General features: G+C 63.6%; 2 protein-coding genes across 2 annotated transcripts in view; both read left to right on the forward strand.

Moving 5' to 3' along the window:
• The window catches only part of JOSD2 (Josephin domain containing 2), a 3,575-nt gene extending 3,298 nt beyond the window's left edge, over positions 1 to 277 (forward strand). Inside the window, 1 exon segment of the mRNA XM_074937446.1 lies at positions 88 to 277. Coding sequence (XP_074793547.1) covers positions 88 to 277 — 190 coding nt within the window.
• On the forward strand, positions 108 to 23,098 carry LOC141976519 (RNA binding protein fox-1 homolog 1-like). Its single transcript, XM_074937518.1, has 12 exons — positions 108 to 427; positions 6,231 to 6,458; positions 13,790 to 13,933; positions 14,221 to 14,274; positions 14,776 to 14,868; positions 15,169 to 15,229; positions 15,503 to 15,556; positions 16,060 to 16,192; positions 16,439 to 16,478; positions 17,074 to 17,141; positions 17,561 to 17,633; positions 18,081 to 23,098. Exons 1-12 carry the CDS (start codon positions 341 to 343, stop codon positions 18,123 to 18,125), a joined length of 1,080 nt encoding a protein of 359 aa, XP_074793619.1. The 5' UTR covers positions 108 to 340; the 3' UTR covers positions 18,126 to 23,098.
• The last annotated feature ends 510 nt before the right edge of the window (positions 23,099 to 23,608 follow it).

Below are 23,608 nucleotides of genomic sequence, written 5' to 3' on the forward strand. Positions count from 1 at the left end.
TACTCGTCTCTCCACCCCTCCGCCCGCGCGGGGCTCTGGAGCAGGTGCTTGGGAACAGCTGGGAGCAAGAGCCGCTTTTGGGGTCAGCCCGGCCCTGTCCTCCGAGGAGGGAGGTGGGGGGGCCCGGGACCCCCGCACCTGCGGCAGCGTCACCAAGGCCCAGCAGCTGTCGGTGTCGCTCAGTGGCACCGTCCCAGCTGCCACTCAGCCCCCGGCTCCCTCCCCTCCGCCGAGTGCCAAACACGCAGCTCGGGGCGGAGAGACGGACCCCGCTTAGCTGGCTGCCGGGGCTGCGGGACCCTCGCCGTGCCGCCCTGTGTGGGGCCGGGGCCTACGAGCCATGCTGTCCTCTCCGGCCGTGGTGCTACACCCGTACAGCCTGCCCGTCTACCCGCAGGTGCCCCAGTGCTACCCCGGCCTGGTTCAGGTACCCGCTTCCCATCTGTGTGTGTGTATGTATCTGTGCCCCCCCCGGCAGTGACCGGCCAGGCCTGGGAGCCAGGAGCCCCCCGGGGGGATTCAAAGGGGCGTCTGTAACACTGCGCGCCTGTCAGCACCGTGGGGAGATAACCCCTTGCTCCCTGGATTCCTCCTCTCCATTCGGGGGGCCTCCGTCTCCCAGGAGGTCAGATAGCGGAGACGGGTGGCCATGTATGGGAAGAGCTATTTGCAGCTCTGGGGGAAGGCTGGAGTGGCCGGGCCTAGTAAATTCAGCTTCTCCGGGTCTGAGAGTTCCCCCAAGGGCTGCAGGATTCATGCCTTCTGCCCTTACCCTTGGGGGTTTGACCTTCGAGCAGAGGGATGCTCGCCCACCTCTGCAGCGGGGCAGGAGCCCTTGCTGGTCTGTGCTCCCCCTGGCCTGGTTATCCCCGATGTAAGTCGTGCTCGCCACCCCCTGCCTCTGTCACTGGAGCCCCGCTGTGCCTTGGGGCTGCACGGAGGGGACTGGATGAAGGGGGCACAGCTCCATCTCCCAACAAAGGAAGGGGCCAGAAACCCACAGCTCGGGGGGATAACCAGCTCCCAGGGGAAACTTCCCCCAGCAGCTCCCTCGGGTCGGGGTTTGCCCCCAAAGCAAGAGGAAGCAGGGGCGCCGTCCTTTCTGCTTCCAGCCTGTCACGCTCTGGCTGATCACATTCGCCATATCAGTGGGCAGCCCGTGCTAAACTTGTGCTCTCCGCACAATCATGTAGCAGGGAGTTCCACAGGGCAAGACGGAGGGGCATTTTTCTCAGGTCCGGTCTGAGTCTGCTGCCGTGGTGTTTGGCCAACTTGCCCCCTGGATGTGGCTTTCCAAGACAGGGCAGGTAGCGGCACCCCCACCCCCAATCCCTGACCCCTTGCTGCACCCGTCTCCCCCCCGCAGGCACCTCTCCCGAGACCCATCGCCGATCCCCGCCCTTCGGAGCCTGTCCCATGTGGGAGGGGGCTGTTGTCAAGTGCGACAGGAAGGGGGGACCCAGCTTCTAGGGAATGGGGGGAGCTGGGGACATTGCGTTTATGCAGCCCTGCCCCCACTCCCAAGTTAGAGACACGCCAGGGGCAGGGGTGATGGGGGTTTGTGGCATCCCTGTCCCTCCCCCCCATCTCTCCCACTCCTCCAGGGGACCGGAATGCAGAGGGGCAGGGCCCACGGGCCTTTGTCTCCCCCCACATCTCCCCCTTGGCCCCCCTCCCCACCAGGCCTTGAGTGATTGGGGAAGATGTTGCTATTTATGTCCAGCCAGATGCCTTGATAGCAGCTTCTAAAAGCAGCTGTTGGGGCTGGGTGGGGGGACGTGGAGGGGAGGGTCTTATCTAAGTATGAGAGGCTGGGCCCCACATGGGGGGTGAGGTTGGCAGATTAAGCCAGTGCTTAGGGCCTGGAGCAGCAAGATCCCCATCCCCCCCTTCATTTTTTATTCTAAGAACCTGCCTGTTTTAGGATTAGGATTGTGGGTTTTTTTTTTGGGGGGGGGGGCAAATATTCCTGCTAAGGGCCCTCACTGGGCCAGCACCAGCTCTGATTTTATCCCCCCTGCTCCCAGCATTCGGAGCGACCCGTCTGCAATAACCCCCCCCCCCCCAGCTGCAGCTGTTCCCCCCGCTCCGTCAGAGCTCTGCCTCAGACCCCAGCCGCTTCTTGGGGACCCCCTGCTGCCCCGCAAGGAGGACCCCCGGGGGCTGTCGTCTCCACAAAACTGTCCCGCGGCCGCTCGCCCCGTCCGCTTGACAGCGGTTGGCTTGGGACGCATCACTGCGGCCGAAAGCCGTGGGGAAGGAGCCACGGGCCCTGCCTCGAGAGTGGGAATGGGGGGAAGCCCGGTGGGTTTAAGAGAAACATGCCGGAGCCGTATAAACCAGGGGTGGCCAAACTTGCTGCCCTCCGAGCGGCCCACGGCAACTTTCAGACGCTTCAAAATCACGCCTGCTGGAGCTCGGGGCTTCTGCCCGGTGGTGGGGCTCGGGGCTTCTGCCCTACAGGGCAGGGGGGCCCAGGGCTCTGCCCCATGGGAGGCGCCTGCCGGGGCTGATGCCCCCAGCCCCCTCTCCCCGCAGGGCAGAAACCCCAAGTCCCCCCTCCAGTCTGGTAGGCGGAGAATGGGCAGGGGCCTGGGGGGGGGGGGCTCTATGGGTCACACTTGAACGGTTAAAGAGCCACACGTGGCTTGCGAGCCGCGGTTTGGCCACCCCCGATTTAAACCCTCAGCTCGGACGTTACACCGGCTACGGTTTTGGCTCACCAGACGTTTTCCTGCCACTTTATTATACAGTCATTCCCCCCCCCCCAAAAAAAGGGTGTTTGGGGTAGGGGGAACCGACCCCATCTGGAGCCCAGGGGACCCTAAGTCTTAGCGCGACTGCAGGAGAAGTCAAGTCCCGGCATTTCAGCCTTTGGCAGGCCCCGCACGTCAGCACAGGGCCCGGTCGCCAGGTCGGCGAATGATGCTCCAAACCGTGGCCGGGGCCTGGTGGCGCAGCAGCTGCCATGGCGCGAAGGCAGCGGGGGCCGGTCCCCGTGGGGGGCTGGAGCCCCTTCACCCTGCCGGACGGGGACCTCAGGGCCAGGGCTGTTCCCATCTAGCGCGAGTGGCTATTAAAAAGGAAACAACCTCCCCAGTCCCCACCCCGGTTAGCCCAGCGGGGCACCGGCCAGGCACGGACCGGGCCGAACCCGGGAGAGGTTCAGATCCCAAAGGGATGGCTGGGGGGAGGCAGGTGTGTCCGTGGGGAGGGAGAGAGGGTATGGGGGGGGTGGTCAGTGTGTGTGTGTGTGGGGGGGGCTGGAAGAATTCTTGTGTAAGGAGATGGAGGGGGGTGGGGATGGAGGGGGTGAAGGGAGATGGGGGGTGAAGGGAGATGGGGGATGGAGGGAGGGTGAGTTGGGAGATGGAGAGAGGGGGTGGGTATGGAGGGGAGTGCACGTGGAGGGGTGGGGATGGATGGAGGGAGGGGTGAGTGGGGAGATGGAGGGGTGTGCAGGTGGGAGGGGTGCGGAGGGAGATGGAGGGGGGGTGGGGATGGATGGAGGGAAGGGTGAGTGGGGAGATGGAGCAGTGTGCAGGTGGGAGGGGGTGGAGAGGGATGGATGGAGGGAGCAGTGGGGGGAGGGATGGGTAGGGGTCGGGGGGAGGGAGGGGTGTGCAGGTGGGAGGGGTGTGGATGGATGGAGGGAGGGGTGAGTGGGGAGATGGAGGGGTGTGCAGGTGGGAGGGGTGTGGATGACTGGAGGGAGGGGTGAGTGGGGAGATGGAGGGGTGTGCAGGTGGGAGGGGGTGGGAGAGGGATGGAGGGAGGGAGCAGTGGGGGGAGGGATGGGTAGGGGTCGGGGGGAGGGAGGGGTGTGCAGGTGGGGGTGTGTGGATGGCTGGAGGGAGGGGTGAGTGGGGAGATGGAGGGGTGTGCAGGTGGGAGGGGGTGGAGAGGGATGGAGGGAGGGAGCAGTGGGGGGAGGGATGGGTAGGGGTCGGGGGGAGGGAGGGGTGTGCAGGTGGGGGTGTGTGGATGGATGGAGGGAGGGGTGAATGGGGAGATGGAGGGGTGTGCAGGTGGGAGGGGTGGAGAGGGATGGAGGGAGGGAGCAGTGGGGGGAGGGATGGGTAGGGGTCGGGGGGAGGGAGGGGTGTGCAGGTGGGAGGGGTGTGGATGGCTGGAGGGAGGGGTGAGTGGGGAGATGGAGGGGTGTGCAGGGTGGGAGGGGGTGGAGAGGGATGGAGGAGGGAGGGAGCAGTGGGGGGAGGGAGGGGTGTGCAGGTGGGAGGGGGCGGAGAGGGATGGAGGGAGGGAGGGAGCAGTGGGGGGAGGGATGGGTAGGGGTCGGGGGGAGGGAGGGGTGTGCAGGTGGGAGGGGTGTGGATGGCTGGAGGGAGGGGTGAGTGGGGAGATGGAGGGGTGTGCAGGTGGGAGGGGGTGGAGAGGGATGGAGGGAGGGAGGGAGCAGTGGGGGGAGGGAGGGGTGTGCAGGTGGGAGGGGGCGGAGAGGGATGGAGGGAGGGAGGGAGCAGTGGGGGGAGGGATGGGTAGGGGTCGGGGGGAGGGAGGGGTGTGCAGGTGGGGGTGTGTGGATGGCTGGAGGGAGGGGTGAGTGGGGAGATGGAGGGTGTGCAGGTGGGAGGGGGTGGAGAGGGATGGAGGGAGGGAGGGAGCAGTGGGGGGAGGGAGGGGTGTGCAGGTGGGAGGGGGCGGAGAGGGATGGAGGGAGGGAGGGAGCAGTGGGGGAGGGATGGGTAGGGGTCGGGGGGAGGGAGGGGTGTGCAGGTGGGGGTGTGTGGATGGCTGGAGGGAGGGGTGAGTGGGGAGATGGAGGGGTGTGCAGGTGGGAGGGGGTGGGAGAGGGATGGAGGGAGGGAGGGAGCAGTGGGGGGAGGGAGGGGTGTGCAGGTGGGAGGGGGCAGAGAGGGATGGAGGGAGGGAGCAGTGGGGGGAGGGATGGGTAGGGGTCGGGGGAGGGAGGGGTGTGCAGGTGGGGGTGTGTGGATGGCTGGGAGGGAGGGGTGAGTGGGGAGATGGAGGGGTGTGCAGGTGGGGAGGGGGCGGAGAGGGATGGAGGGACCCTCACTTCCCGCCCAGTCCCCGGGGAGCAGGGTGCTGCGTTCACCCCCGCGCTTGGGGTGGGGGGCCAGGGAGCAGCGAGTAGGGCGGGGGCTGGGGCAGGGACACTGACTCCCCAGCTCTGTGAGGGCCCCTGGGGGCAGTTCTCCCTGGGAGGGGGTGCTGAGGGGGGGGTGTCCCGGGGGGCCCGGCAGATCCTGCAGCTGTCGGGCTGCTCCCTGGAGGGTTAGAAAATCCTCAAACAGCTGAAAAAGGCCATAGCCCAAATAGGGTCTGGGGGCGGGGGGGAGGGTCGATAAGGGGCAGCCAATGGGACGCCCCCCCGCAGCCCCTCCCGCTCCCCATTGGCTGCTGCTAGGAGGGAGGGGTCTGCATCCACTGGCCTTATAGCCCCTGGGCTGGGGGACAAAGGCTACATCCCCCCAGCATCCCCAGCCGGGCGGGGCGGCCCCAGGCAGCTGCTGGGATGGGGCTGGTGCTCAGTGTAGGTGGGTCGAGCGAGGCGGGCTGGGAGCCAGGACTCCTGGGTTTCTCTCCTGGCTCTGGGAGGGGAGTGGGGGCTGGTGGTTAGAACAGAGGGGGGCCGGGTGCCAGGAGTCCTGGTTCTTTCCTGGCTCTGGGAGGGGAGTGGGGGCTGGTGGGTTAGAGCGGGGGCTGGGAGCCAGGACACCTGGGTTCTCTCCTGGCTCTGGGAGGGGAGTGGGGGCTGGTGGGTTAGAGCGGGGGCTGGGAGCCAGGACACTTGGGTTCTCTCCTGGCTCTGGGAGGGGAGTGGGGGCTGGGTGGGTTAGAGCGGGGGCTGGGAGCCAGGACTCCTGGGTTCTTTCCTGGCTCCGGGAGGGGAGTGGGGGCTGGTGGGTTAGAGTGGGGGAGATAGGAGCCAGGACTCCTGGGTTCTCTCCCCAGATCTGGGGGTGGGGGGTGGGGGGAAGGTCTAGTGATTAGAGTGGGGGTGGGGAGCCAGAACTCCTGGGTTCTCTCCCCAGATCTGGGGGAGGGGGGAGGTCTAGTGATTAGAGCAGGGGTGGGGGTGGGGAGCCTGGACTCCTGGGTTCTATTCTCAGCTCTGCCCTCGTCGATGTCCGATTGTTACTCCGGCCAGGGGGCCCCTTTCTTCCCGGTGCTAAGTGGGGACTGGGGAGGGACTGGCCCCCTGCTCTGGGTCTCCACCTCTCCTCTTCTTTCCCCCGGCAGGGTAGCCAGGATGCAGCTGCCCCGCCGACCCCATGACTCAGACGTACCCCACCCCGTACCCCCCAGCCCCGGCCCGGCTGGCCCCGCCGTTCCGCCCGCCCGGTGCCCTGCAGGACTACCCGCCGCAGCCCCCCGCCGAGCACGGCCTGTGCCTCTACCCGGCTGGCCAGCCCCCCCCGGAGCACGCCGCCCCGCCGGAGCCCCTGGGGCCAGCCCTGCCTCCTCCCCCCGCGGTGAGTGCCCGGCCCCCTTCGCCCTCCCACCCCCTCCTTCTGCTGAGTGTCTCAGGCCCCACCCCCAGGTATCTGGCCCCCTTCCCTGCGCCCACCTTCCCGCTCTCCCCAGAAACCCCTCCCCCGGGAATCCGGCCCTCTCCGGTGTCAAGTGGGCAGAGGTGTTGGCATGGGGCCTTGGTAGCTGGAGGTGGCCTAAAGGCTCTGCCCCCCAGGGGGTGGGTCAGGGCATGGTTGGGGCTCACAGTGCTGTGGCTATTCTCTGCCCCCCAGGGCCCATACGGGGTGGATCGGGGGGGCACTGTGCTGTGTCTGTTCTCTGCCCCCCAGCATCACCCATCAGAGGCGTATTGGGGGCATGGCTGGAGGGCACCGGTATCGGCTCCGTAGTGGCAGGGGGCTGGCTTGCCCTGGCCCATGTGGGGCTGGGATCTGGGGCCATGGGGGACGGGAGGAATGTGGCCTTGGGTTCCCTTTCCAGCCCCCCCTCTTGTACTGGTGCCCCCGCTCGGCCCACGCCAGCCTAGGGAAGGGGTTAATCTCCCCAGCCTGGGGTGATGGGGGCCCAGGGGTGTTTAGATCTTAACCCCCCACCCCCTGCCCTGACCCTAGATCCCCCCCCCTTCTTGCCTGGACCTCAGCTGCCCAGATCTGTGCGTTTGTGGGGGGAAAGGGGGGCACGGGTAACCCACACCCCGAGACTCCTTGGAGATAAAATGCGTTTACCCCACAGCCTTGGCTGACAGCCAGGTGCCCTCAGCCCCAGAGGCCCGAGGTTCAGTGTTACACATGCCCCTGTTGTGGGGAAGGCCCCCCCGCCTCACCCAGTGCTGGGGATTACGGTGACCTCCCCCCTCCCCGGTCCTCTGGTCTCGGGGCAGCTGGGCGTCCTCTGGCCTGGGCTCCGGAGCTCTCTGCCCATATTGGGTCATGGCGTCGCCTGCCCTGCCCGGATCGGATTCCCCCCCACCCCCCACGCTGCCGGCAGCTGTTTATCTCCACATGGAACAAATGGTGCATTCCTGGCCCCCCCCAACCCCCCCCCACGCCCAGCCACAAATGCACAAACAGCCCCGGGAAGGACGCGGTGTCCTCTGAACCCCAGTGGGAAACAGGGGCCATGCCCCCCCTTCCTCGGGAACCCCAGTGAGACAATTCCCTGCCCTAGGGAGCCCCCCTCACTCCCCCTGAGAGTCTGCCCCTCCCCCCCCCCCGCTGTCATCTGGGCTTCTCATCAATCCGGATCGTGCCCCTGCTGCTTGGGGTCCCCAGACAGACAGCACGCACATGGGGGTGGGGGGGAAGGAGGGTGGCTGCATGGATTGCCCCTGGACACCCCCTAATCCTGGGGCTGCTGATTCAGGGCTGGAGCCCTGAGGTGGGTGCTGAGAACCAATGCCCCCCTTCCCTCACCCCCTTCACCCAGGGGCTTTTGCACTGATTGGGGATCTCTGGTGCCCCCCACCTGCCCCCTACACCCAGAATGGGGTGGCACAGAGCCCTCCACTCCCCCCTACTCACCCCCCCGCAGATTTCAGATGCCTTTGTGCCATAGAAAGAGTCCCCCACACCCCCACCCCGCTCTGCTCAGCAGCAACCGACCCTGCAGGCCCCCCCCCCCACCAAACCAGGGGTGCAGCCGCTTTGCCAGATGAGAGCCTTCCAGCCCTGGGGTGAGAGCGACGCCGAGCGACCAGGGACGGTAAATGACGCAGCAGCCAGCAGCGCGGTACCGATCACGGGACCCCGGGAAGGGGCTGGGGGGCCGGAGAGCTGCGTGCCGTAGATGGGGGTTGGACAGCTCCCCCAGGCTGGTGTTTGTGGAGCGGGGTTCCAGGAGGTCCGGGCTGAGTCTGGAAGGAGCTTGGGGGCAGCAGATTGTGAGGGGACCTTTGTAGTTGTGTGATTGTGGGGGGGGGGCTCCCCCAGAGTCCTGGGTTTGTTGGAAGCTGTCGCTTGGGCACTCTCTGTTTGCAGCACCTTGTGGAGCCAGCAAGGGGGGGCCGTGCCCCCCCCAAAGGCAGACGCTTTTCCCCCCTTGCCAGGCTGAGCTGGTCGCTTTAGACCTGTGACATCAGCATTGCAGCCCCCCCCACCCGGTGTCCCCCAAAATCGTGAGATGAGCAAAACAGCCAACAGCAGGGTTCTGTGCACTCGGTCTCAGGTCCCGTTTCCCACCTTTTCTCCTCAGCCAGGTGGGCGAGAAGCATCCAGGTTTCTGAGGGGTTTTTTTATGGTCAGTGCTCGTTGAGATCGGCTCATAATCACGTGACTCTGAGACCTGGGGATTTAAGAGAATGGCCAAATAGCGGGAGAGTTTGCAACAATGTGCTCGAATCCTCTATGGACTCCCGACAGACTGGGTCTCGGGGATTCAGCGCCGACGTGGGGGGTGACTGGGCAGGGCATGTCTACACTATCAACTTCCGCCGGCCAAGGTTCCCGCCTCCCTCCTGGGGAGCCTCCCTGCCGCTGGGAGAGGCTCTTTTCCCTCCTCTTCCTCCTCCCCGCCGAGCATGGAGCCTGGCCGGGGACTGCAGGCAGTTGTGGGGGCCGCGCGGACCCTCCACCTGCCCATGGTGCAGGGCAGCTGAGAGCAACCCCAGACCTGTGTCCCCGGCCCCCGGGCTCCCCGCCCAGCCCAGGGCAGGTGGAGTTGGAGGGTCCGCGCCGGCACCCCACAGCTCCCAGCCCGGCTCCTATCATCGCGGCCCCCTGCCCCCACGTCCGGAGCCAGGTCAGGGAGAGCTGCGCGGGCAGCTGTGGGGAGTCTGGGTCCCTCCACCTGCCCTAGCAGGGGTCCCGGGAGTCGGGACACAGGCAGGGGGGCTGCTTTCTCCCCAACGCCACTCCGGTGTGGCTGGGGCAGGGTCTCCGGGCGGGGGGCAGGCGGGCCCAGGCCCTTGGGGGAAAGGGGAGGGGGTTTGGGGGGGCCTCAGGGTGCCCCCCACTTTTGGAAAGGCTCCAGGGCCCTTGCGTGGGACCAAGGCTGTAGTGTGCACCCTGACGTAATTGCTTAACTCTGCAGCCGAGCGTTCGCCTCCTGCCCGCCGGGAAACGGGTCCTCGAGGCCTGGCTTGCAATCAGAAAGATCTTTGCCCGTCGAGTGGCACCTGGAACCCCCCCCCGTGAGACGCTGCGGCTACGTCCAGATAAAAGCAGGGTGCGGCTCTCATTGGGGGTGTGTTGGGACCTTTATCCACCTAGAAAAGCTGCAAAATTCACCCCGCCCCCGAGCCACGCCCGCCAACCTTCCCAGCCTGGCGAGGAGGGAAGGCGGCGAATGCTCGCGTGGGATAAAATCCCCGGGGCGCCCGTGCGAGGCCTGGCGGGGGGCGGCGGGTTGTTCCTTCTCCGAGGGCCTGTCCTTCTGCGGCCGCCGGCGGATCTGACTCCTCTTGGCTCCTAGCGATGTGGCGAATGACTCTGTCTCTTCCCCCCCTCTCCGGCTAGGGTCCCCCGGGGTGTTGGCAGCGGCGCTGGCAGATCTCCCGGCAAAAGCAGGTTTTTGTCCCAGGCATCTTGGAATTCGTCACGTTCTCGGGCCTAGTAGCATTAATCCGTGATCTGCCTCGATCATCCCTACTCACCCCCGGCGCCGCACCTGCCTGCCTCAGTTTCTCTCTGCACCCCTCACCCCCCCCCGTCCCCCCTCCCGGCTGGATACCGTCCCTGGGCTTCGGTGGGGGCGATCTCAGTTGAACTTGTCTTTAAGAGCGGAGCGACTCCAGGGCTAGGTGACTGGTGCGTGCAGAGTTGGGGGAGGGAAAGGGAGGGCTGGCGGGTGGGGGGGGCATAGCTAGGGAGAGGGAAGCTGCCTGGGTTAACCCCTTTGCCCAGGGCAGAGCATCGGGTTTGGCTGCAGGGCATCTGACCCTTCATGTGGCGAGGGAAAGGGATGTTTCAAACAATTGTGCGCACACACACGCCGGCATGAACCTATTGCACCCCCCACCCCCCCAGACCTCCATTGGGTGTATGTACATTGCACACCCCCGCACACTGCACGGATGCTGCACACGCCAGCATGGTACGCGCACGCACCGACACTTCACGTACAGTCAGGCCGTGCATGCACCCCCCTACTCCCATGCGTGTGAGCTGAGTGCGCACACCCACGCTTCACTCCTATGCACGGGGTGTTCGCACTGCGGATACCCCTGCTGCGTGAGCATTGCACCCCCCCATACCTGCACATGCTCACTGTGTGCACACGTGTTCACCCCCACGCACCCTGCAGGTGCACACGTTCCCCCCCCCCCAGGCACCACGCACCCTCACCATGCGCACGCCCACATTTGCACGCAGCCCCATGCCTGGGCTGGTACATGGGCATGTGCGCATCCCCCCCCCCCCATGTGCACGCACACCCCCATGTGCACGCACACCCATGCACGCACACGTGCACACATACACCCCCCCTCCCCACGCGCACGCACACGTGAACGCAGGGAGAAGGTTAAAGACAAGTTCAACCCCATCTCTCCAGCCGGGTTAATCAGTTTCACGCCTTCTGACCTGGCGGCTGTGCTCCGTGCGACACCCTCCCAGCGGGCGGACGGACCCCGGATGCGGCATCTTGGCCCGTGCATTGGAGGATGTCTGAGATCTGAGGCCTTGGGCTGAGCTGAGCCGTCTGCATGGACAGAGGAGAGAGCGTCCGTCCCTGGGGGCGGGATTCCTTCAGCTCCTAGCGCAGTGAAAAAGCCGGTCCCGGCCCCCTCTCCCCCACTAAACCCCCCTGCTTCTCTTCACTAACTGCCTTGCTTGTGCCGACGTGTGTGCTCCGGGTACTAACCCAACGGCCCGGGACCTCTGGGTGTGTTCGTGCCTGCTCCCCGACGGCGGGGATCCGACCTCAGCATCTTGCGCCCAGCAACGGGGCACGCCTGGCTCTCGGCGTGGGCCCATGGAGGCTGGGAGCCAGAGGCCCTGAATCTCCCTGGATCCCCTCTCCCCGGCTTGTACGCTGACGGGGCCGGAGACCCCCTGATCCTGGGCCTGGGAATCAGGAGCCAGAGCTGCCGTCTCGGTCCCGGCCGGCATCGATACCGGTGCCAGGGGACCAGGGGCCCGTCTCCCCGGCTGGGGCAGTTCTTCAGGTCCTTGGATCCTGGTTCACACGCCACGCTGCAGGGGATGGAGGGCGTGGGGACGGCACTTGCAGCTCCCCCAGCAGGTTTCAGTGGCTCAGAACTATCTGAAGGAACATGGGTGTGAATCACTGAACCTGCAGTGAAATGGTCAAGGCTGTTCCCTCCGCAGCTCCCCAGTGCAGAGGTGCTGCAGGACAAGGGTGGTCAGGGTGGGAGGGGAAAGAGGGGAATATCAGGGGGGGGGAGGTGTAAAAGGGACTCCTGGGGTCCCAGGGCAGATAGCAGGAGATCCTGATGTGGTGGCAAAGGGAGGGAGCGGTCACAAAAATGAAATGCCTGTAAACTGCATGGAAACTTTTTAAAATCCCCGTAATAGAGGCTCCAACTATATGAATACCTCAAATTTAAAGAAAAAGGTAAGAGGACCCCCCCCAAACAAACAAACCCTGTGCCCATAGCTAAATAACTGAGGTGTGATTAGACACGAGAGGACGTCTTTCAAAAACCAGCAGTCAAATTCTACTGAGGAAAATAGAAGCATCAACTCTGGCAAGTCAACCGTAGAGGTAAAATTAGGGAGGCCAAAAAAGAATTTGAAGAGCAGCTAACAAGACACAAAACTAGCAGCAAAAAATTTTTTTAAAGTACATCAGCAGCAGGAAGCCTGACAAATAATCAGTGGGGCCACTGGCCGATCGAGGTGCTAAGGCAGCCCTCAAGGACGACAAGGCCGTCGTGGAGAAGCTAAATGAATTCTTTGCATCGGTCTTCACTGCGGAGGATGGGAGGGAGATTCCCACACCTGAGCCATGCTTTTTAGGTGACAGATCTGAGGAACGGTCCCAGATGGAGGTGTCGGTAGAGGAGGTTTGGGAACAATTTGATACATTAAACAGCAGTGAGTCACCAGGGCCAGATGGGATCCCCCCAGAGTTCAGAAGGAACTCAACCGTGAAATCGCAGAACTGCTAACTGCGGCAGGTAACCGATCGCTTAAATCAGCCTCTGGACCAGGTGCCTGGCGGAGGACTGATGTATCTCTGATTTTTAAAAAAGGCTGCAGAGGCGATCCTGGCAATTACAGGCCGTTAAGCCTGACGTCAGTAGCAAGCTCTAGTGAAGAGCAGAATGATCAGACACACAGATGAACATAATTTGTTGGGGAAGAGTCAACGCGGCTTTTGTCAAGGGAAATCTAATCCCAACTCCACATCCAAAACGAGGGGGTCTAAATTAGCTGCTGCCACTCAAGAAAGAGATCTTGGAGTCATTGGGGAGAGTTCTCCGAAAACACCCACGCCGTGTGCAGCGGCGTCAAAAAGGTGAACAACGTTAGAAACCACACGGAGATGGATAGATAAGAAGACAGAAAAGATCATAATGCCACCGTATAAAGCCATGGTCCGCCCACACCTTGAATACTGCGTGTAGTTCTGGTCGCCCCATCTCGAAAAAGATATATTAGAATGGGAAAAAGTACAGAGAAGGGCCACAAAAATGACAAAGGGTATGGAACAGCTTCCAAACGAGGAGAGACTAAAAAGCCCGGGCCTGTTCAATATAGAAAAGAGACGTTTAAGGAGGGGATACGATAGAGGTCTATAAAATCACGAAGGGCGTGGAGAAAGGAAGAAGGGAAGTGTTATTACTACTTCACATAACACAAGAACCAAGGGTCACCCAGTGTAATTAATAAGCAGCAGGTTTAAAATAAACCCAAGGAAGTATTTCTTCACACAGCGCACAGCCAATCTGTGGAACTCCTCGCCAGGGGATGTTGTGAAGGTCAAAAGTAGAACTGGGTTTAAAAAAAACGAGATAAATTCATGGGGGATAGATCCATCAATGGCTATGAGCCAAGATGCTCAGGGATGCAACCCCCATGCTCTGGGTATCCCTAAACTGCTGTTTGCCAGAAACTGGGAATGGGCGACAGGGGATGGATCACTTGATGATTCCCTGTTCTGTTCATTCCCTCTGGGGCACCTGGCATTGGCCACTGTCGATAGACGGGACACTGGGCTAGATGGACCTTTGGTCTGACCCAGTCTGGCCGTTCTGATGGGATCCCATTGTGGGGGTTAACGGGGAATTCCAGGGGAGGGGGATATCAGGGAATCCTGGGGGGTGTGTGCGTGTGTAATGGGATCCTGGGGCTCCAGTGGGGGTTAGCCGGGGATCCCAGCGTCTCTTTGCCCCAGCTCTGTCCGGTTTATCTCTTGGGGTTCCCTCCAGCCAGCCGAGGAGAGTCCCGCGGCCACTCTCAGCCCAGATGGCCGGGAGGTGGAGAGCGAAGACGGCAAATCCCAGCCCAAGCGGCTGCATGTCTCCAACATCCCCTTCCGCTTCCGTGACCCTGACCTGCGGCAGATGTTTGGGGTGAGTTCCACGTGGGGGTGTAGAGCTCATGGTCCGGGGGTTGGGAGATGGGGTGTGTGTGTGTGTGTGTGTGTGTGAGCGAGTCCCGTGGTGATGGGGGGACAAGGTACCACCAGTGGCCCTGATGGCCTCGGGGGGGCAGGGTTGTGTAGCACCCATGATCCGTGTGTGTGTGTGTGTGTGTGACTTCTAGGGCCCCACAATTGGTCAGGGCCCCACTGGGTTCTGGAGGGGTCGGTCACTGATTCCTGTCTTGTCCTCTCTGCCCGCCCGCCCCCCTTTTCAAGCAATTCGGGAAGATCCTAGACGTGGAAATCATCTTCAATGAACGTGGTTCTAAGGTGCGGAGGTGCCGGCGTGGGGGGAGGGCGAGGGAGTCGGGGGGGGGGGTCCCCGCAGGGGCTGGTGGTGGCGGGGGACATTCCTGGCCTTGCTGAAAGCGGGGGGGGGGAGCCGCTGGATTGTCCGGAAGCGGAGCCCACCCAGTGGGCATCGCCCGCCCGCCATGGCTCGGGGGCACGGTTGGGTTTCTGCAGCCAAGGCTTTGCCCCGGGCTGGCCGCGGCGCTGACCCCCGTGCGGGAGGGCCCAGAAGGGCGCGAACCGGGATGTGGGGCAGGGAGGGACGCGGTGTGTGTGTCACTGGGCGGAGGAGGAGCTGTGTGGGGTGGGAACCCCTCGAGCCCGAGGGGGACAAAAGAGGGGGACGTGGCAGGGTTTAAAAGCCCCCAGCGGGGCCTGGCCAGGGCAGCCCCATGACCCCTTGTGTCCCCCCCCCGTAGCCCCCTCCTCTCCCCAGCCAGCCGCGGCCTCATCCTTCCCCGGCCTCTCCCCGCCCCGCAGGGTTTCGGCTTTGTGACCTTCGACAGCAGCCAGGACGCCGACCAGGCGCGAGAGAAGCTGAACAGCACCGTTGTGGAGGGCAGGAAAATTGAGGTCAGTGCCCCATGGCGGGATGGGGGGGGTCCCAGGTGGTTTCACTCGGGGGGGGGGTAGCTTTGCTCTGTGCCCGGCTGGTGCGCGGGGGGGGGGGATGTGTGTGGGGAGCTGGCACAGGGAGGCGGTTTTTGCTCGGGGGTCTGCAGTACGGGCAGGACCCCCTGCGCGCAGGGCAGGGGTGGGGTCCGGTGTCTGGGCTCTGAGCCCCACGGCAGTGTGTGTGTGTGGGGGGCAGTGGGGGGGCTGGCTGTCCCATGACCCCAGACGTGCTCACCTCTCCCTCCCTCCCCCCGGCAGGTGAACAATGCCACGGCCCGTGTGGTCACCAAGAAGCCTCCGGCAGCGCCTGCGGTGAACGGTACAAGGGGGCGGGGGTGGGAGGTGCGCTGTGGCCCCCCCCAACCCCCGGCAGGGCCCCCCAGCCTGCAGGCCCCTCCTGCTGCTGGCCCCCGTCCGACGGCAGCCCCTGTCTCTGACGTGCCCCAGGCAGGGTCTGTGGGGAGAGGCCGGTGCCCTGGGCTGACCTGGGGGGTGTGTGTGTGGGGGGGGGAGGGGCAGGGAGGGAAGGGGGGCTGGGGCCCCTCCGTCCGCTCTGATGGTCCCCCTTCTCTCTGTCTCCCTCGGCGGCTAGGTTGGAAGATCAACCCCTTGGTTGGCGCTGTCTATGCCCCCGACCTCTACACAGGTGGGACTTCTCCTCTCTCCCTCCTGCCCTTGTGTCTCCCCAGCCTGCCCCCCCGGCCCGCATCTCCATCCTCCTGGCCCGTCCTGCCCCACGAGGATTTTCTCCTGTTCCTGCCCCCACTACGTCCCCTGTCACCTGCTTCGCCATGATGCCCCCCATCATGGGCGGCGGGTGAACCCCCCCCTTTCAGGGAGGCTAGCCCCCCCCCTTTCAGCCTGAGGCCCCGCCCCTACATCTCCCCCCCGCCCCGGCCAGAGCCCTGAGCCCCCTCCACCCCCCACCACGGCCGGTGGCTGGCCCGAGCCCCCACCAGTTTTGGGGGAGGGGGAGCGAGGGCTGCGGCTCAGGGCAGAGCGTGGGTGGGGCCCCACCCCTCCCCTGGCCGATTATACCCACTGCCCGTGCCTGCCCCTCCCTGTCCCTTTCCCACCCCCCAGCCGCCCCCTATATCCCCCCCGCCCCCACTCACACCCTGCGGTGCTGACCGTCTGCTCTGTCCCCAGTGGCCACCATCCCCTACCCGATGGTGGCCCCGGCGGCGCTGGCTTATCGCGGGGGCCTGCGGGGCCGTGGCCGAGCCATTTACAGCCCTATCCGGGCAGCTCCCGCCCCGTCGCCCGTCCCTGCCTACGGGAGGTGAGCCAGCGGGGCCGTGCAGGGTGCTGGCGGGAATGGATGTTTGTGGGGGGCGTGGGGCATGGGGGTTGATCCTGGTGGTCGGGAGGGCGGAGGGGGCATAGGAATAAATCTCTGGCTGCTTTTGGAGGGGAACTTTCTGTGCCCCCCGCGGCTGGAGGAGCTGGGGCGGGGACGTAGGGGAGGGCGGTGTCAGGGCTGGTGGGGGGCTTACGGCCGGAGCTGACGCATCTCCTTTCCCCACAGTGTGGTGTACCCGGATGGGCTATACGGCACCGACGTCTATGTAAGTCCCTGGCGCGCTGGTGGGCGTGTTTGTGTGTGTGTGTGTGTGTGTGTGTGGGGGGGGTTATACCCAGACTGTACCAGTGCCTGGCACGTCTCCCCCCCTCCCTCCCCCACGGGTCCCCTGTCTCTCTGGGCTGCTGCGGGGTCATCCCGGCCTCCTGGATCTCTGCCCCACACTCCGGGGAGGGGTGTGTGTGTGTGTGTGGGGGGGGGGGAGGGGGCGGCTCAGATTGTGCCAGCGTATGGGGCTGGGGTTTGGGAATCCGCAGTGGCCAGGGCTCCATCTGTCTCAACCTCAGAGGGAGGAAAGGGGGAGGGGTTACAGCCTGAGACTGGACCCCCCCCCCGCACACACCCCATTAGTGCCCTCGGTGCCCCTTTCCTCCCTTGGGTGTGCACGGAGACTCCTGCTCCCTGGGAATGAGCTGGCGGACGGAGCCCTGGTCCTTCGTTGTGGAACAGGAGCGATTAGGGAAGCTGCCCCCCGCCCCCGCCATGCTCTGCCCTTGGAGGCTGTCGCGGGTGGGGGTGGGAGGGGTGCAGGACCCAGGGGCTCAGGACCCAGGGCTCACCCCCCTTCCCGGCTGTTTCAGGGCTATGCAGCGTACCGGGTGGCACAGCCCCCCGGGGCGGCCGCAGCCGCAGCGGCGTACACCGACGGGTAAGTGTCGGGGCGAGGGGAGTACCAGCCAAGGGCGCCGTAGAAGCGGGGGCCCCCCGCCCCACCGAGGCCAGTGCGCCCCCTCCCCGTCCCCAGTCCGGCGGTGTGCCGGCTGCCCTCTCTTCTGGCGCCCGCAGCAGCCCCTGGTGGGCTAAAGCTGTAACTGCAGCGCCTCCCCCGGGAGAATCAATTGTTCTGCAGGGGGAGAAAGTAATCGGGAGGGGACACGAATGCAGCCCTTATGTTCCTTTTTTTAAAAGTGCGGGGCCCGTTTTTCAGAGTGGGAGGGGCAGATTCCCCGCCGGTTCTGGCACCGGTGCGACCAGCTCCTCCTTGCGTAGCTGGCTGTGCGGGCGTGGTCACCCGCGCGTGCGCACCGTGCTCACTCCCGAACACCGGCCTCTGCTCGGTTCCCCCAGGTACGGCCGGGTCTACACCGCAGCGGATCCTTACCACCACGCCGTCGCTCCAGCCTACGGCGTCGGAGCCATGGTGAGCAGCAGCCGGCGGGACTCCCCGGCCCGCGTCGGGACTGCCCCCCAGCCCCGTTCCCCGTTTCTCTCCCTGTCTCACCCCACGTCAGGCTGGCACGTTCCGGCGCCCTCGCCCCCTCCCTGCCTCACGGGTGGCCCTGCTCCTCCCTGGCAGAGGGTCTCCCTGAGCACGGCCCCCAGCCGACAGACTGGTCCTATCCAGGAAGGGGGCTCTGCTCACGGCCTGAGGTGGTTGCCTGGACAGATCCGCTCATGCCCTTAAGCCCAGCCTGGCGGCCTCCCCCACCCTGTCCAGAACCCCAGTCCCATCTGCGAGACCGTTCCCCCCAGACCCTGACAGGCAGTCCGCCCCCAGACACGCACTCCGCCCTGCCTGTGCGCCCTCCCTCTCTCATCCCACCCCACCGAGCAGCTGATGCTAATGGACCCTTCTCTGCCCCGGCAGGCCAGCCTGTACCGCGGAGGGTACAACCGCTTCACGCCGTACTGAGGAACCAGGGGCTGCGAAGGCCGGCGGCCGTGACGGGAAGGGGCCTGGGCAGTGGGCTCTGAGATCTCGGTGTGGATAGGGACAGGCCGGGGGGGGCACTTTACATCAAGTCCCCTGCTCCCAACACAGAGTGTCCTGGACGGGTCGGGACACCCAGTCCGGCCCTAGCACCCCAGACCCGTTACACCAAATCCCCCTGGGGAACTCCACCTGTTACCCAGATCCTGCCTGGCCCCAGTCCCCTGGCCATAGAGACAATGGGGTTGGTACGTGCAGAGAGGGGAACACCGCTGCCCACCAGGGAGTGGAGATGAGGGTGAATTTGGCCAGTGTTTAATATCCCACGCCTGCATCACACCCGGGGCCGTAAGGGGGTCACCGAGTGGGGCTCGGTCTTTTCGATCAGTGGTTCTCAACCCTCCCTGCTGACCGTACCCTGTTCAGGCGTCCGATTTGTCTTGCCTACCCCCGCGTGTCACCCCTCTTAAAAACGACGTCAACCTGCTGAATGTGCTCGCCCCAGGGTTTACACTCAGCTGCTGCTCTGGTCAATATTTCCAACCCCTCTGGGGTTTTTAGAGCATGTTGGGGCATGGGAGGGACATACTCTCTGAGACTTTTAGCCCTGGCTTGCACACATGAATAAATGACACCAAATGCGTGTCTAATACAGTGTGAATCCCCGCGGTACGTTACCGTAGAATACAGTCTAGAGAGCAGCATAAGCCAGGCCTCCTCTATATGAAATGTTAACGACTTGGCGGGTGCTTTTTATGTCACCTGCTGTAAAACTGGACAACTAGCTAGCTGAGTGGACGTACCCCCCAGAAGACCTCAGCATCCCCCCCGCGGTTGAGAGCCACTGCCGTAGAGGCTGGCGAAAAAAGAAAAGCCAGGGAAATTCTAAACCTGGGGCTCATAGGCTCCTAGACTTTAAGGTCAGAAGGGACCATTGTGATTGTCTAGTCTGACCTCCTGCACGACGCAGGCCACAGAATCTCACCCACCCACTCCTGTAACAAACCCCTGACCTGTATCAGAGCTACTGAAGTCCTCAAATCGTGGTTTAAAGACATCAAGGTGCAGAGAATCCTCCAGCAAGTGACCCCTGCCCCACACTGCAGAGGAAGGCGAAAAAACCCCAGGGCCTCTGCCCATCTGCCCTGGAGGAAAATTCCTTCCCCACCCCAAATATGACGATCAGCTCAACCCTGAGCATATGGGCAAGACTCACTAGCCAGACACCCAGGAAGGTATTCTCTGTAGTAACTCAGATCCCACCCCATCTAACATCCCATCAGGGCCCAGGATCGTGGCCAGAGGCCTCAGCTAAGCAGGGAAGATGGGACTGAATCTCCAGCATCTGGCCCCTGGGACCTGACGTTGACTGAATTGCTTTTCCAGCTAGTGTCCAGCTCTCCCCGCTGTTCACCCCCTACCCCGTCTCGCTCCATTTCTCTGCAGCTTTCTCCCCACCTGCATTGCTCCTGTCTCCCGCATGCGTCCTGCGCTCTTTCGGCTCCGCACTGGTGCTGTGGGGTGGGGTTTTTTGTGCTCAGCAACGAACTAGGTAGGGGAGCCTGTCTGATGTGGTGTCCCTGCCTGGGGGTCGCATTGACAGCAGGTTGAGTAGTGAGGTGTTTGAACCGTGGCGGATTTCAGGGTCTTCTCCCGGCCTCGCGCCCCAGCTCAGTCTCTCAGGGAAAGCTTGCGACTGCCAAAGTCTTTCTCCTTTCCCCGTTTTCTCGTGTTGTAATAAAGCTCTGATCTCGGTTCTTCTCTCTGTCCTTTCACACTCTGTCTCTCTCGAGCTGTGTTTCTGTCTCTCGCCTCTCCCTGCTCTGTCCCTCCCTCCCGCGGCTGGTTCCTGGCGGGAGTCCAGGCCCCTCGGCGCAGGACATTACAGCGAGGTCAACCCCCTAGCGGCTCCACCCAGGCCTGTCTTGGTGTTTGCAGGCGGGCGCAGCCCCCACTGCCCTGTGCCACCTGGGAGCAGGACCCAGCTCATGGCAGGATGGGGCGGGTGAGATGTAGGGTCCCCCCCACAAGCTGCCCCAGTCGTATGGAGCAGGAAAGCCACACGGTCAACCGGGATAGACCTGTCCTTGGTGTAGGGCTCCTGGCTGCATCGCTCCCCGTCAGTGCCCCATCCCGGCGGGGTTTGCCCCCCAGCCCCATGGCCCTCAGGTGCCCGCCGCCGTGAGGTTGCCTCTGTGGGCCCAGAGGCTCAGACCCTGGGGAATTGAGAGCATGGAGGGCTTTACTCCCTTCTGCCCCCGTGGGGTCACTGACAGCAGTCCCGTCCCCCCACCCTGCATTCAGGGTGTGGCCTTTCTCATCCTGCCCCCCCCCCCAGCACTTCCTGCTTTGTGGGTTGTTTCACAGTGGGCCAGGCCGGCTGGGGGGGCTGTATGTGTGACAAACCCTCGGGCAAAGGCAAGGGAGGGGGGGCGATGCAGGGACCCCTCGGGATCTTTCTCCCCTTTGCTCGCCCGGCTGCCTACGCTATGTCTCCCTCGCTTTAGCTCCAGCCCGTTCGCCCCCCGCTTGCTCGCCTGCGATGGTGCGTGTCCTTCGCTGACTGAGCCCTGCTCTCTCCTGGCGTCTCCTCCCAGCGCCGGCCATGCAGCCCGCTCGCCCTCCGGCACGCGCCTCTCCGCTCCAGTCCCTCTCCCGTGCCTGCTCGCCCGCACGCTAGCCCCGACACGCACCCTTTTTGCTCGTCCAGCCTGTCTCTTGCTCTCTGTGCCCTCACCCATCCCCGCCTTTGCTCACCCTGCCGGTCTGGCTCGTTTCTGGCCACACAGCGCTGGCTACACCGGCGCTTAAATCAGCCGTGATGTAGCCTGGCCTTGGTCTCGCTTGCTCTCCCCTTCGCTTGCCAGGCTGCTCAGATGCGCTCACTCGTTTGCTCGTCCTGCCACGTTCTCGCTCTTGCCCCTGCTCCACCTTTTACTGACCCCTGGCCTCACGCCTTTGCCGGCCTGGCGTTTCGCTCTCTGTCTTCGGTGCTGCTGTTTGCTTGCCCGGCAGCCCGCTCTCGTTCGCTCTCGCATGCTGGCCCCTTTGCACACCCAGCGACGCACTCGCTCGCTCGCCTCTGCTTGCTGCGCTCTCTTCCCCTGCTTGCCGCTCGCTCTCCTCCGCTTGCTCTTTACTTGCCTCGCCCTTGGCTGGCTCTCTCTCTGTCTCTGCTCCCGTTTGCTCCCCCCGCTGCTCGGTCTTTCTCTCTTGCTCTACTGTTGCGCCCTATCTTGCTGGCCCCTTTGCTTACCTGCCCCCTGCATGCTCGCTCGCTTTCTCCTGTTGTGCTCTTCCTCTTTTGCTCGCTTGCTCGGCCCTTTTGCTCGTCCCGCCTTGCTGCGCTCGCTTTCTCTCTCTCTCTGTCTCGCTCCTGGCTCCCTTTGAAAGCGGGAGGGTTGTTCCCACTGGCTTCTTCACAAAAACATAAGCGCAGAATTCACGTCCCCCGCGGACTTTCCTTCCCCTGCCCCGTAGAATAACCCATTCGGCCGGGGAGGCGCTGCAGTGACACCTTTCGCTCACCAGGGGCTGGAGCAGCAGCTGCGGCAAGGGAGGGGGCACGTTGGCCTTGTCGCGCCCCCCCCGGCAGAATTGATTATTCTACGGGGCGGGGAAAAGAAAATCTGCGGGGGACATGAATTCTGTGCCGCTGTTTCTTTTTTCTCTCCTCGCCAGGCCCCGTCTTTCGCTTGCTTGCGCCTCTTTGCACGCTGTCTTGCTCGCTTCGTCTCACCCCTTTTGCCCAGCGGACAGAGTCAGGGCCCATTTTCAGGCGCTGCTCGAAGCCGACGGCGGGCGAGCGCTCTTAATTAATCCGCCCCCGACGAGCGGTGGTAGCTGGGTCAGTGGGAGAAGCTTGGGTCGGTCCACACCGGCGCTTGGGTCGGTGTACCTTAGGGCATTCGGGGTGTGGGTGTGTGGCTTTGCCGCATCCCTGAGCGACTTGTTACACCCACCTAAGCTGTAGTGTAGACATGGCCGCACTGGGTCCCCCAGCTGGCTGGTCAGGGGCGTTCTGGGTAAGGGCTGCTATTTGGGGAGAGGGGGGCTGGTCCAGGGGTGTAGTATTTAGGGACTGGGGCTGCTTATTTCACCTCCTCCCTTGTTCCCGGTTCTAGGAGCGTCTCTGCATCTCATCTTCCTGCTTGGCAGCTCGTTTTCTCCCTCCCTGCTCTCGGTCCCTGATACATCACCCTGCTCCATGACTGTTCCCCATGTCAACCCCGTCTCTAGTGTGTGTGTGTGGGAGGGGGCGGGGGGCGGTTTGCAAGCCTGTTCCCTTCTGCGGTAGTCGCATCAGGAGCCCTGGGCTGCCAGCTGCGGCCAGATTTTTAGCACCGTGTACATTAGAGAGGGCCTGTGCAAAGCTGGGGGACAGTGGGCTTTAAATGTGGGTGGCAGCCGGTATCCCAGTGCAGCCAGCAGGTTGCATAAGGGGTCCGGTGCTAGCAGAGGATTCGCCCGATAGTGCTGCAGGGGGGCCGTATGAAGACAGGGCCAGGCTCGGCCCTAGAGGCAGGGGCAAACCTGAGTCTGTGAACTGGTCCCATTCTTCCGAAAGGACAGTTCCTCACGCAGGCGTTGCCGCTGATCAAACTCCCACAGTTCCTTTCTGGCTGCTTCAACATGCTGCCAATGACAAAAACAATGCATTTCGGACAGTGCTTTGTTTTCCCCCCCCTCTGTGTCTTTGCAACCCCCCCCCAGCCAGCTGCCTGTAGGTACTTGTGGAAAATGACCCTCTGCTGGGGCCTTGAGTATTTGATAGAAATCCGTATTGTACCGTATCGAAAGGCACAATGATGGGCAGGTCTCTGTTAAACGCTCCTTGATGTCCGGTGACATGATTTGGTCCCAAGGAGGGAACCTGTTTCTGGCTCCCGATTTCTCCTCATGCTGCACTTGGTTTTTCATCCCTCCTGCCCCCCCAATAAAGTTTTCTGTTTCACTGGGAAGTGGTGGGTCATGTTTTTAATCAGGCCAGGCCAGCTTCAAGTTTAATGTGGATTTGAATCATGAACACGCTAACAACCCTACAGGTCAACGGGCACTTTTGATGCTGTCATGTATCAGCCATTGGCACCCCCTTCCCGTCCAACCCCAGGACTCACCTAGGCAGTTCTACTGAGAATTTGGGTGCCCAGTTTTAGGGACAGAGGCAACAAGGGGGTGCCAGAATAGTGCTTGTTCTGTGCAAACCTCACCCTTGGGAGCCTGTACTGCCAGGGGCTCACCAGGGGACCCAGCCCTTCCCCACTGTGCTATGCTTCCAAGTGTCTCAGACTCCCCTCCATTGCACCAGGCCATTCAGCCACCTTCCTGGGCCCCCAGGGACATAGGAGCTCCCCCCAGTGCCTGGTGGAGGAACCAGGGGAGTGAGGGGGTGGAGCAGAGCCTGGCAGCCACCCCCAGCAGCTCAGGTGGGAGTATGGAAAAGCCAAGGGAGCTCTGGGTGCAGC

Source organism: Natator depressus, chromosome 23 (genome assembly GCF_965152275.1).
Source record: "Natator depressus isolate rNatDep1 chromosome 23, rNatDep2.hap1, whole genome shotgun sequence".
Lineage (NCBI taxonomy): Eukaryota > Metazoa > Chordata > Testudines > Cheloniidae > Natator > Natator depressus.

Bases quoted from the DNA above. Each gene is read 5' to 3' on its own strand.
- LOC141976519 (XM_074937518.1), top strand. From the start codon at position 341: ATGCTGTCCTCTCCGGCCGTGGTGCTACACCCGTACAGCCTGCCCGTC. The intron at 13,934-14,220 runs GTGAGTTCCACG...CCCCTTTTCAAG, and splicing joins ACCTGCGGCAGATGTTTGGG to CAATTCGGGAAGATCCTAGA. The intron at 15,557-16,059 runs GTGGGACTTCTC...CTCTGTCCCCAG, and splicing joins TGCCCCCGACCTCTACACAG to TGGCCACCATCCCCTACCCG.